The sequence below is a fragment of the Chionomys nivalis genome, chromosome 2, assembly GCF_950005125.1.
Source record: "Chionomys nivalis chromosome 2, mChiNiv1.1, whole genome shotgun sequence".
In the NCBI taxonomy this organism is placed as follows: domain Eukaryota; kingdom Metazoa; phylum Chordata; class Mammalia; order Rodentia; family Cricetidae; genus Chionomys; species Chionomys nivalis.
In genome coordinates this window covers 86,883,893-86,897,670 of record NC_080087.1, presented here as the reverse complement: position 1 = coordinate 86,897,670, position 13,778 = coordinate 86,883,893, and the positions used below count along the sequence as shown (strand labels likewise).

Genomic DNA, 13,778 nt, shown 5'->3' with positions numbered 1-13,778 from the left:
TCCTGGGGAAAATCTACCACACTAGGGTCTACTTGTGTGTTTAGACATGCATGAATGTGGAGGCGGGAGGTGTATGAATTTTTTTTTTTTTAACTTTTAGGCTCTTTGAGGGGCCCATCACTCAGTTCCCAAATAAATACACACAGAGACTTATTATCTATAAACACCTGGTCTTAGCTTGACTGTGTCTAGCCAGCTTTCCTAAACTGAAATTATCCCATTTATTTTTTACCCCTGGGCTTGTACCCTTCTCTATTTCTGTGTGTCTCTTCTTTCCTTCTTATCTTCTGTCTGGCTGTGTGACTGGGTGGCTGGCCTCTTCTTCTCTCGATCCTTCATCTTCCCTTTTCTCTTCATCTCCTTCTATTTATTCTCCCTGCCTGGCAGCCCAGCCTATTTCTCTCTCCTGCCTTGCTATTGGCCTTTCAGCTCTTTATTGGAGCAATCATGTGTTTTAGGCAGGCAAAGTGACCCAGCTTCACAGAGTTAAACAAATGCAGCAGAAAGGAATGCAACACATCTTTGCATTATTAAGCAAATATTCCACAGCATAAATGAATGTAACACACTTTCTTATCAAGGAAGGCATTTAAATGGGGCTGGCTGACAGTTTCAGAGATTTAGCCCACTGTTATCATGGCAGGAAGCATGGTGTAGCTCGGACAGCCACGGAGCTGGAGAGGTGGCTGAGAACTCTACACCTGGATCAGAAAGCGGCAGGGAGAATCACACTGGGCCTGGTTTGAGCACTTGAAGCCTCAAAACCCACAGGCTTCCTCAGCAAGGTCACACCTACTCCAACTAGGTGACACCTCCTAATTGTGCCTCCCCCCCAGTCTATGGGGGTCATTTTCATTCAGAGCACCAGTAACAAAGACAGCATAGATGCAGCAGTTCCCCTACCCATGACTATATATTTAAACTGACTGAAGGCAGGATTGCAGGCTAGCATTGCACACCAATATTGATAAGAGCTTTACCTACAATAGGCACAAAGTGAAACAAGGCCAAACGGATGCAGGGATCTAATGTGCTTTACACAGCGGGTGTGTTCAGCCACGAAAGCAATGAAATAGAGGAGGGTAAAAGTTACCTGTTTGGAGACAAGGTCTTACTCTGTAGTGGCAAGCTGGTGTCCAATTCTAGATTCCCCTGCCTCAGACGCCCCTGGATTGACAGACTTGATAGGCAAACGCCACTAAGTCTGGTTAGGAATGAAGTTCTGTCACATGGTACAACATGAATTAAAAACTTGAAGGTTCGATGACTGACCAAATATGCCAGTCACACATTGAGAAATACTGCATGAGAAGTCAACTTCACAGAGATAGAGGGAGTATTGTTTGTTTGGGGATGGGAATAGGGGGAAATAAATAATACAGCATTGTGACTGGAGCGCCAGTTTGTGGCGATAAAAAGTTATAAATAGAGTGATCATTGCTCAAGAGTGGACGTAGGTATTCGATGGGCTGGAGGGATGCTTCAGTGGTTAAAAGTGTGTATTACTATTCCAGAGGATCAGAGTTCGATTCCCAACACTCTGTCAAGTAGTTCAAAACTGCCTGGAACTCCAGCTGCTGGGATCCGACGCTAGGTCCTCAAGTATACCCCCCCCCATACACACACACAATGAAAATGGTTAGGTATATTTTGGCATAATTAAAATATGTACACCTCAAGTAAGTCACAGGATTGGAGAACTGAGCGTTTTTCTCAGCCGCTCCACCCCATACCGAGACCCCCCACTTCAAAAGCAGTGTGTGTGTGTATACTGACAGAATTCACACACCCACAGCATCTTCTCGGAGAAGGGCCTGGGGGCGGGGGTAAGGCAGTCAGGGTATCCATCAAGGAGTTTACACTTTGCAGCACGGCCCCATCGCCAATCTCTGGGGATTATTTGCAACCCCATCCCAGCCTCCATCTGACTTTGCTTTCACTGATTTTTTTTTTAATGGCCAGGTATTTTCTTCCGCTTTCTCCTTACAGTTACGCGTCTCAATCCGCTAGAAACAATCAACTAGGTTTTAGTGTCTGTAAAAAATGTGCTACCATCGCCACAATCCACTTCTAGACCATGTCCAATCCCCACTTCGCCTTTCCAAGGCCCCGCGTTTCACCAGGGAAGCTATGAATAAATTGCACTAATTATTGTCCTTGCTAATCGATGTCTTATAACTAGACGATTTCGGGGAGGGGTTAAGAAGCATCCTCTTAGAGCGGCTCTGTGCCTCCTATCATCGAAGCATCGGTCTTCTGCAAGGCGCCCTGGCAGGGGCGGAGCAGCCGCGGCTCGGGACTCTATCTTTGATGCCTGAGCGCCCCTTGCGCCTGCGCAGTAGCGGGCGTCGGACTCGCGCTGAGGAGCTCCGCTCCGGGTGGACCCTCGGAGTTGCCGGTGCGGCTGCGCGACCCCCGACGGCGGCTGCGGCTGCGCGACGTGGGACGGCCGCGCCATGGCGGACGAAGAGCTCGAGGCGCTGAGGAAGCAGAGGCTAGCGGAGCTGCAGGCCAAGCACGGGGTGAGCGTGTGCGGGTGGGCTGCTGGGGCGCCGCCCTCGCCCCGGGCAAGGGCTCCCAGCGTCGGTTCGTGGACCACGGCTCCCCGCTTCCCCCGCATAGCTCTTTGGGTGTGCGGGATTGGGGATGTCCTGGAGGTCGCCTCAGCCCCTTCGACTCGCGCGGGGTCCCGCGTGGGCCTTGTGCGGGCCGGAGTGTGCGCGCCCTCGGGTCGTCCCCACATCTCGGCCTTGGCCGCCGTCGAGCCTGATGCCAACCCTGTCGGAATTCTGGTCGTCTGGGATTCGGTCTGCCTGACCGGAAGTCAGTACCGCGTGGGGGGGGGGTCCTCTGACCCCTGAGCGCGGAGGACACCGGCCCGACGGCGGCCTGTCCCCGGCGGGAGTCAGAAGCTGGACCCCAGAGTCGGTGCCCAGCCCCCGCGGTGCCATCTAGGAGGAAGTAGTGGCCTGGAAACGCGTCTCAGGGCCATCGCTAGTGATGGTGGGTGGCCTCGGTGGCAGCACCCATTGAGCCAGCATCCCTCAGGCCAAGCCAGGGTGTCTTGAGACAGTCTTCTTACTGGCAGAAGTAGGGCTCCGTGGTTCAGGGCCTCTCCAGGCAATGTGTGTGTTTCCAAACATTTTATCAGATTGTGACTTTAGAAACTCGTCCTCACTTTGTAAATGTGGGGGTGGGGGTTAGCCTGGGCCACAGTGCCAGCCTGGTCTGTCCGACACCCTCCTTCCCTTCTCCCGGGGTCCACCCTCAGCCCTTCCTTATTTAATAAAACAAAACATTGCAAATGGAAATCGACTCACTGATTTTTGTGAGGCCTAGTTTCCACCCCAGGAGTTGATCATAGCAGAAAGAAAATCTAATAAACCGTTTATTTTTGTTTTCATTTATTTGTTCTTTTGTTTTCTTTAGAGATAGGGTCTCTGCCTGTAGCGCAGGCTAGCCTGTCACTTGAGGTCCTCCTGCCTCGAACGCTAACTGGAGTTTTTAGATGTGTGTCACCTCGCCCTTTCCCCCACCCCTGCAGTACCTTCTCTTTTTCCTCCTTCGAAACGCCACTTGATGAAAAGGTAAAATTATCTTTTTTTTTTTTTCTTCAGGATCCTGGTGATGCAGCCCAACAGGAAGCAAAGCAAAGGTATGAGCTAGAGTTGGAACTTTCTGGAAGGTTGTCTTTTTTACGTAGTCGTTGTAATTGGTTTGACTCTTAACAGGTTTCCTAAGGAATGATTTACTAATAAGTCTGTCCACATCAGGGTAGTTCCCTTTTTAGTTTGATTCAGTAAATACTCTTGGCATTCCCTTAATGTCTTGTTTTGAAGTTTTGCCTGATGCCTCTCTAAGGATAATAATAGAATTACTTCATAGGGATGTCTCAACTCAGGGCCTCACAGTAAGTGTTCAGTCAACATTAATGTCCCTGCTATTTTACCCCTGCGCGTGGCAGAGCATTTTCACAAAGTACAAACATACATTTGATGGGTGGACACACCCTACTTTTGCCTCTTCCCTTCCTGGGGTGTACTTCAAATCTTAGCGCTCAGTCAAGTAGTTCCTTGTTCCCCACTCCCCTCCCTGGTAGTATAAATTCAGATAGCGGCCTGCAAGGTTAAACCTCTAAGCCCATGTTCCCGAGGAGCTGGTTTCATTTTCCTTCTCCACTCAGGATCTCTCATCTAGGGTCTCTTTTTCGCTCCCTTGAGTACATAAAGCCCATGCATGCATCTAGTCTCAACTGCTTGGGAGGCTGAGACAGGATCTCACGTTCAGTCTGCTTGGGTAGCTTAGCAAGACCCTGCCTCAAACTGGAAAACGAAAATGAAGAGGGGCTGGGGATGTAGCGCAGTGGGAGAGTATTTTCTAGCATCTGCAGAGCTCTAGGTTCTAGTACCAGTATGACGAAAACAGACTGGCATGTCTTATAACCCACAGTATCTTAGTTAGATTCAGAAACTCTGAGAAAATAACCTGAAGAAATAGTTTGTCCAGTTCCCAAAGCCCTTGCTAGTGGGCACAACTAGCCCCAGCTGTTCTGCCAGACCACGTTGCTACTGTCTCTAGGTTACTTGGATGGTTGCCTTGGAGAAATATTTTAAGTCACCTATGTTATAGAATATTATTTTCAGATGTGTTACATTTGTTTATGCTATGGAACATTTGCTTTAATGTTCTTTTTTGTTGCATTTGTTTAACTCTGTGAAGCTGTTTCTTTGCCTGTCTAAAACACCTGATTGCTCTAATAAAGAACTAAACAGCCAGTTCCAAGGCAGGTGGAGCTGGCAGGGAGAGAGGATACATGGGAGAAATCTGAGAGGAGAGGATGAAGCAATGAGAAAAGGGAGGAGGCCATTAGGGGCCGGCCACCCAGCTACACAGCTAAGCCATGCAGTAAGAAGGAAAGAAGGGTACACCGAATAGAGAAATACAAAAGCCTAGAGGCAAAAGACGGACAGGATAATTTAAGAAAAGTTGGCTAGAAAGAAGACAAGCTAAGGCTGTGCATTCATAAGAAAGAATAAAACTGTGATTGGGAGCTGGGTGACAGGCTTTCACAAAGAGTCAAAAAGAGCAAAGAGTAAAAAACAACCAAATACACTCCTACTTAGAGTCTTAACGCAGGGTGAGGTGGCACAGACCTGTGATCCTAGCACTTGGGAAACTGAAGAAGGAAGTTGAGGAGTTGAAGACCAGCCATGGCCACACAGTGAATTCCTAGCCAGCCTGAGCTCTGTAGCTAAGCTTTATCTCTTTAGAAGTTTGAAAGTAGTACGCCATGGTTCCTACTTGCATATTCAGGTTGAAGAATAAATGCAGAGTTAGAAGTCACAGGATCTGGTTCTACCTCGGCCATAGTTTTTCGGAGTCTCCCAGGTTTTTGTATCCTCCGTAATGAAAGCACACTTGTTCTCAACTTCCAAGACCGCACTACAAATGCGCAGCACGTGTCACACTAGGTACTTAATCGTTGTTGCACTGAAGTACTGCGTGAAATAGTGGGCTGCCATTCTCATAGGTTTACACCACAGAGCTGCCTCTTAGAAGGCAAAAACACCTAGCATCGTGCAGTCTGAACCACAGGTGTCTCATAGTGGCCTGCTGGATGGCTCAACAGGGAGGGGTACTTGACACCAAGCCTGGTGATCTGAGCTCAGTCCTCAGGACCCACATGGTGAGAGGCGAGAACACCACCCTCCATATGTATGCTGAGGCATGTGCCACCCTAATAAATAAATGTAAAGATTCTCTTAAAGAGGCATTGAATAAATGACTTTGTACTCAGCATGCTGACAGCTCAGTTCTAATCTTGTGTGACCTTTGTTTTGTTATAGGGAAGCAGAAATGAGAAACAGTATCTTAGCCCAAGTTCTGGATCAGTCAGCCCGGGCCAGGTGTAAGCATCTTCAATTTCCTTTATCCCCATAAAACTGGCTTGAGGTATTGGATGGGTGGATACATACAGAGTCACTGCTCTTGTCAGGGCAGACTTTTAAAGTACTGGAGATACGTTGTCCGGAAGTTCACAGTTTATAACCCTGGAGAGAGTTACTACTGTTGAAGCACATTCCCTGCCTTAGGAAGATGTCCCTTGGAGACATTTTCAGAAGGTTTTAAGGATTGACTTTTGAACAGTCAGAGTTGTGGTGGGGGCTAGGGGTTGATTGTATTCTGGGTTTTAGTGCTATGTCTGCAGTTTTTATAGTAAAATCTAGAAACATAGAATGAACCACTCAGAGTAAACTAGCATCTCTTCTTTTGAAAACCGAGTCCAGCCTCTGTTTAGAGGAGGCTGCTGTAGATGGATCATGCCGTCATTTCATGACCAGAAGTAGGAGATTAGAACCTGAGAACTCAAGCGTAGCCTTGGCTGTCCCACTATACTGAATGACTGTCTTGAGACTGAGAGGCGTAGCTGTACTGTCTGCCCTAACTGCCCTTTGCTGTCGACAGACATAAGCTTGTGAAATACTTTGGAAGTGTCAGTGGATAGTTTGAAGGTATAATTAGTGCATTTAATCTTCATGCTTTTTTTGTGTTTTTTGTTTTTTAGTAAGTAACTTAGCACTTGTAAAGCCTGAAAAAACTAAAGCAGTAGAGAACTACCTTATACAGATGGCTCGGTATGGACAGCTAAGCGGGAAGGTAAGCCCCGACTGCTTGAAGGAGTGCGGTGTTGCCTGTAGTCTGAAAGCCTGGCTATGGGGCCGGAAGATGGCTCAGCAGTTACAGTGCTTGTTCTCTCGCAGAAGACTGGAGCTCACAACTGCCTGTAACTCCAGCTCCAGCAGATCCAGTGCCCTGATTTCCATACATGCATATGGTACATATAGATACACTGTAGCAAAATATTTACACACTTGAATTTTTAAAACTTAAAAAGTCAGCTGTACCAAATTCTGTATTTGAATATAGAATTCTTGCTGACTCAAAAAGTTTTAGCCGGGCGGTGGTGGCACACGCCTTTAATCCCAGCACTCGGGAGGCAGAGGCAGGCAGATCTCTGTGAGTTCGAGGCCAGCCTGGTCTACAAGAGCTAGTTCCAGGATAGGAACCAAAAAGCTATGGAGAAACCCTGTCTCGAAAATACAAAAAAAAAAAAAGTTTTAAAGGAGAGAATAATCACTCCCACTGTAAATCTTGAGTGATGATTGCCTGTCCTAAAATGCTCAGCTTTCTCCTTTTCTGGTATTGTGTGGAATATCATTTGTATCAGTGTTTGCAGAAGCTCGGCTGTTTTTTGCACTTGGGAGGGGAGGTTGAAGTCCTTGGTTCATGTGTGTCTCTGTGTATGTCTGCTGTATCACCGTGAAGACTATTTGGGAAGTCTAGTCTTCAAGTTTCAAGTGGCCACACAAGCCCTGTCTGCACTGGGCTGGAGCTGGAAAGAACCAGCTTTTTTGAGGATGTCGGTCTTTTCTAAGTATGTTGTCTTTGGGGTGGTCTGGGCAGAGGTGGCATTATCCATTCATACATGTGACCTTTCATTGCTTTGCTAGCAGTGACAAACATGGCCGTAAACCCACTCACTTTCCTGAGGGCTGTCCTTCTACTTCCCTCCTGATCTATTCCTGCACCTTGGAGAAAGGAGAGACTTTACCATGATTGGTCTGCTTAAAGATGTTGTATGCTTTGAAACACTTTTTTCTTTCTGGTTATAGGTGTCAGAACAAGGTTTAATAGAAATACTTGAGAAAGTCAGCCAACAGACAGAAAAGAAAACAACAGTTAAAGTAAGTGCCCCGCATGCATGGCAGAGGGCGCAGCTGTGTTGTTTTCAGTGTGCGCCTGAGCAATCAGTGCCTTTGAGCTTTTAGACACTGATTTCTCTGATGGGGTTGGGAGCAGTCTGGCTACGTGGAGAGTTAAGATTCTTACCTCTAATTACTCCACTTACTAAGTTGTTTCAAAGACGCACACAAAGAAGCCTCACTTGAGTAATTAAAAATGTTTTTCTCAGAAAATTAGAGGCTTTAGAAAGTGTCTGACATTCATTTAATTTTCCCCTAGTTCAACAGAAGAAAAGTAATGGACTCCGATGAAGATGATGATTACTAAGAGGAAAAGTTTAGACTTACAGAGCAGCGTCTAGGGCAGTTACAACCTTTTAAATGTTTACTTTGTTTATTGTCTATATATGCCTTTCGAAAAATAAACTTGTTACTCAAACTAAAGCAGTTGGGGTGTTTCAGAATCACAGGCAATTCAATAAGATCTGCATTTGGAATAATTTTTCTCTTCCTTCCAAAGCTTTTAAATGGTGGCTGTGCAAGTTTACCCTTTGCAGCTGGGATGTTAACATGGGTGGAGAAATAGGAGCTGTGCCAGCATGCTTCAGCAGCCAGAGACATCGGGGGAGCGAAACTCTGGGCAGCCGAATCTGCTTTAAGATCTGAGCACATTAACCCGAGCAGTGGTGGCACTCGCCTTTAATCCCAGCACTTGGGAGGCAGAGGCAGGCAGATCTCTGTGAGTTCGAGACCAGCCTGGTCTACAGAGCTAGTTCCAGGACAGGCTCCAAAGCTACTGAGAAACCCTGTCTCGAAAAACTAGGAAAAGAAAAAAAAAGATCTGAGTACATCCAGCATATCCAGCATTCTTCAGGCAGAACTTGTAGAAGCAGGGACAATTCCTTTTCCTGTAGGTAGCATTTAAATTCCCAGCTTTTGATTTATTTTACTTTCCAGAGGTGTTGAGTTTACTTATCCAACAAATACCATTCTGATCTAAAACAACTAGAGTGGCACTTCTGCAAATAAGTAAGACAGCCTGGGGTAGCTGTTGGACAGTGACATGTTTACAAGAGGAGTGGGCTAGGGTGATGGCTCAGTGCTGACCAGCTCGGGACACAGTTCCTTTTCTAGCACCCATGTTGGGCAGCTCACAACAGCCTGTACCTCCAGCTCCAGGGGATCAGACATCCTCTAGCCTCAGAAACCTACACATGAACCCCCTTATAAGCACACAAATACATGATAAAAATAAATAGGAAAAAATGCAGATAAGTGAATTGTCAGTTTGACTGTACCATCGTGGTCGATCTGCTGACGGGTTCTGTGGGTGGATTTATTTATTTATTTATTTATTTATTTATTTATTTATTTATTTATTTTTTATACAGTGTTCTGTCTGCAGGCCAGAAGAGGGAACTATATCAAATTACCGATGGTTGTGAGCCACCATGTGGTTGCTGGGAGTTGAACTCAGGACCTCTGGAAGAGCAGCCAGTGCTCTTAACCTCTGAGCCATCTTTCCAGCCCCCTGTGGTCCAGAGGGTTTTTGTTGAATATGTTCGGGTTTGTTGTTGCTGTTATGTCAAAGCTGGTCTCCACTCTCCATTTAGCCAAGGATGATTTCAGACTGATTTCCTGCCTCCACATCTCTAGTGCTGAGATTACACCTGGTCTTTGTGATGCTGGGAACTGAACACGGTACTAAGTAAACAGTGCACACCTTCAGATTACCAGTTCTACTTCAAATTTTCAAAATTGATATGAAATGATAGAAAGATACCCAATATGTCTCTGCAAGTTTTGTTACATGTTTCCTTACAGTCACCAGTCCTGGTGCATGAGGTGTGCTGTTGAAGGACACATGGGAATGGAAAGTTGACTGTGCAAGGATGGGGTCCTGAAGACAGCTAACATGCTATGTGCAATCAGCCTGCAGGCAGGGTACTGGCAGTACTTGGAATTACAAACAACACAGGTTTGAGTATTGCCAATTTTAATGGCCATGTCAACATTTCATTTTAAGTGGGGAAAGCAACTGCAGAAACACATGGAAGAATAATTGCTCCAGTACTCAGTGCAGTGGTTGGCAAGTGAGCCTGCGCCCTTTAAGCTGAAACTCTGCTCAACTGCCTGTGTCTGCCTCTTTAGAATCTGCCCTGATGAACTATGAGGTCACAGAGCTAGAGCAGCACACATCAGTAACGTGGGTTTGTTAAAAATGAAAAAGGAAGGGCTGGAGAGATGGCTCAGCTGTTAGCACTGGCTATTTTTCAGAGTGTCTGGATGGGATACCCAGCACCCATAGGGCACCTCACAACCACCCAGAACTCTGGTCTCAAGGGGTCTGATGCCCTTTTCTTTCCTGTGTGGTCATGAGGCACACAAACAGAAAAGTAGGCCAATACCCATTCTCATTAAGTGGGAAAGAGAAGAATCAACAAATCAACAGAGTACCCATGCTCATTCTGTGCCAGGAGGCTAGATTCGTTCTTAGGAATTCCTGTTTCCTGTGCTGGTGCAGACCTATAGTCCCAGCTCCTTGGGAAACCAAGGCTAGCCTGGGTAACTTGTTTTACCAGGAGTGTCTGTGGGCAAACTTGAGAATTGTGTGTCCATTGAGTCATCTTCACTGCATCGATCCTGAGCGGGTGCATGGGCGATGGTTTGCTCTGAGTGATGGAGGTGAGTGTGCTAGTGACTCTCACAGGAGACACTGCATCCGTCCAGTGAGGACTGCTTTCACACAGCACGGTGTTGTGCAGGACTGTCCCCTCAGCCAGACTACACCATGTTCATCATAGTGGCTGGGTGGGTGTGTTGAATGTTACTGATCCTTTACAGTAGGAGTGGGTGTGACAGTCATGTATCCACCTCCTCCAGCCTGTGATTGCACATGGCCTCTGGGAGGGGCTAGCGTGCATATATAGAAAGGCAAGGAAAGACTAGGGAAGGGGGCTCCTATACAGGCATGATTCCTCATCCATGACCTTCCAGTGTGACTACTTTTAAGGCTTCTCATCCATTGCTCTGTAAGGAAGCTCAAGCTCAATAAACTCCATTCCCCAGAGTGAACTCCAGTGTAATCAATCATACCTTGGTTTGTCATTGGGACCTCAGGAAAAAGGAATAGGCAAATTCCATCTCCCTCGGGGGGAAATTTTCACAAGAGGTTTACAGAAGGGTGGCTGAGGAACTACACAACAAAATTAAAAAGCTTACATGACATGCTCAAGAATCATAGAGTTTACTGTTTTCGTTTCCATCATTTGGCACATATCCAAGGCACATTAGAAAATTAGAAATCATAAATTACTTTGTAGAAAAATAATCAGCCCCTCCCTTCTATACATCCACACAGATCTCCAAGAGTGTGCACAAAGTCATTTCCTCTTTACAAAGTCCTCTGAAAACGGACTCAGGATGAACCCATGTTTGCAACTTTAGGATCAGGAACATAAAAAAATAATAGAATCTATAGAAAGTTATAAAAAGGAATCCATGGCGATGAATTCTAACTGAAACTTTGACCTGGCTTGTGCTGTAAATTTTGAATTTGAATCAAAAGATTTAAGATGTGCCAAAGCTGCTCTCCGGTAACCATCGTCAGGTGTGCTGTCAGGGAGCTCTTAGTGGAAAGTAGTGTGAGCAGAAACTGCTACAGGTGCATACGTGCAGTGACCCAAGTGTCCGTGTTGTTGGGAAAGTGACGGCCAACCTTCCCCATACATGTGTAGAACAAGGCAAAATGGTAGGTCCTTTTCAGTGGGACGGACATCAAAATGGCATTCAGGCACTTCCCAGATCAAGTGTTTCCAGGTTCCATTTCTTCATCCCAATAGGATGCTTCTCTGCCTGGCATCCAGTTCCACGGGACTGACATTGCTTCTCTTGACGTCTCCCGGACATGAGGATCTTTCTAGCATAGGGTTTGCCTGCTTATCAATACCACAGACACCCAGCACCTTCCAGCCAAAGATCAGAATCTGATGGTGTGAAGCCTTTGCTCATAACCAGGAAATCCAAATCCTAAGCTGAAGGGGCTCATTCACTCCCTCTTATTCCTTTTCAAGTATATTAGTTAGCTTTGAAGAGAGAGGGTGATAAATCCAAGGGACGGTCTCTCAAGCTGGTTAAAGTATGCTTAGTTCTAAGCTGCATCCATGCTCACCATCTTACTGCAAACTCACGTCTCGGTAGCAGATTTACCAACCCCTTACTGCTAAGATTGAGAAACACCACCCTCTTGGGTGGTCAGGTGGCCAGTCACCTCTGGGAGCTGGAGTATGGCTGCTTCATTGACCGTATGCCGGCGGACCATCCGCCTGTGTCCAGGAGCATGCCTTGGTACAGGCCTCTCTGGGATCTCCTTGTTTTTTTCCTCAGAAGCCCGGCCTCTGTTCTGGTCTGATGAGTCATTCTGAATTTCCGTGACTCTTTGCTTCTCTGGCTGAAGAAAAGAGAAAACTGAGGTTGTGGCCGTACTGTGTATTTTAAACTATCACTAAGTAACACCAGCTCTATCTGATTACACACTGACAACCCCACAGACACAGTGACAGTTTGATGTTCCTGTGACAGGTGACTGTCATGCTCCATGAGACACACACTAAGTGTTTTGTGTGTTTTTCTCCTTTTCCCCCACTTTTTAAGGATTTTTGTTTAGTATGTATATAGTATTCTGCCTGCATAAATCCCTGCAAGCCAGAAGAGGGCACCAGATCTTATTATAGGTGGTTGTGAGCTACCACGTGGTTGCTGGGAATTGAACTCTCAACCTCTGAGCCATCTCTCCAGCACCACTTTGTGTTTCTAATCTCTGATCAGTGTGTGCTGTTGCTGCTCCTGCTTTTCCAGCAAGGAAACCACACAGTACGGGTATCTGTCACGCAGCAAGGAAAAAGCACACTTAACTGACCCTCAGCAAGATGTTCTACCCCTGCTCCTGGGCAGGATACCCAGCAAAGCTATGGAACATTAAATATGAAATCACACTTTGTCATGTAAGCTGCACATGGCAGCTCACACCAGTAACCCAGGCCCTTGGGAGACTGAGGCAGGAAGATAACCATGAGTTTGAGGACAGGTTACATTACTATGAAATTCTGTCTCAGTAAAGGGGGGAGGGTGCTAAACTTGCCACACTAATTGTTAAGTAGGTTCTCTAAAATGATCATCTGTAAGTTTTATGTATCTGTCCCAGCAAACCTGTGGCGAGCATGCCATTCTTTCTGCAGCAGCCGGGAAAGGCAGAATAGACTATATCGGAGTTTTTCTAACCAATTGATTCAGTAGGAAGTTGGGTACATAAAGAACCATGGGGGCGTATAACATTACATTATGCACACACTGTCCATATTCCAAATATTAGAAGGCAGTAAAATCTGGACTATTCTCTCTGTTCACACTGAGTTGCAGCTTCCCATGTACACCACAACTCTGCACGTCTCCCTGACTTTCTTGGCTCAGGACTGTAATTTTATAATTTTTGGAGACCAGGTTTCACTATGTAACCCTGGCTGGTCTTGAACTCAGAGATCCACCCACCTCTGTCTCCCAAGCGCTGGGAGCAAAGGCATGCACCACCATGCTTGTCCAGAGCTGTAATTTAAAATTTACTCCTAAGTCCACACTCTTGCTTCACGGTAGAGCTGAAGTTTCAGCTGCTGCTAATTCTTTCAGTGAAGGGGGCAGTGAGATGAGGAGTATTGAGGAGACATGTCCACTGTGGGTTATTTTTGAAAAAATCGGGTGATAAGCCCTTCTTGGGTAATCACTCACCTCCTGCAGAGAACCTCCAGAAAGATCAGGCACACTTGTATCCCTGCCCAGAGTTTCCCTTGAAGTTCTTGCCCTGAAATGCAAAATAAACCAAGTAGTAATCCAAAACCAAGTTAAGCATCTGGGTAATGGCTGGAAGCCTTCTGTCGGCCACAAGATGGCAGCATTGCACGCACAGTTAAAGCTGCACACTTCAGCAATCCCCTGGAAGCAAACCTCAGCTCAGAACCACGAAGGTCAATTGGAACTAGATAC

The 13,778-nt window shown here is 46.3% G+C and overlaps 2 protein-coding genes across 2 annotated transcripts in view; one reads left to right on the top strand and one right to left on the bottom strand.

The window, feature by feature from the left end:
* Positions 1–2,339: 2,339 nt before the first annotated feature.
* On the top strand, positions 2,340–8,203 carry Pdcd5 (programmed cell death 5). Its single transcript, XM_057762286.1, has 6 exons — positions 2,340–2,522; positions 3,618–3,655; positions 5,847–5,908; positions 6,566–6,657; positions 7,674–7,745; positions 8,023–8,203. The coding sequence occupies exons 1-6, from the start codon at positions 2,457–2,459 to the stop codon at positions 8,068–8,070; spliced, it is 378 nt and encodes a 125-aa protein (XP_057618269.1). The 5' UTR covers positions 2,340–2,456; the 3' UTR covers positions 8,071–8,203.
* A 2,730-nt stretch (positions 8,204–10,933) lies between these two features.
* Ankrd27 (ankyrin repeat domain 27) overlaps positions 10,934–13,778 on the bottom strand; it is a 53,299-nt gene continuing 50,454 nt past the window's right edge. The window contains exons 28-29 of the mRNA XM_057761678.1: positions 13,524–13,596; positions 10,934–12,192 (exon numbers count right to left, since the gene is read on the bottom strand). Of these exons, the coding sequence (XP_057617661.1) occupies positions 11,965–12,192; positions 13,524–13,596 (301 nt within the window). The 3' untranslated portion in view covers positions 10,934–11,964. The remainder of the gene's footprint in view (positions 12,193–13,523; positions 13,597–13,778) is intronic.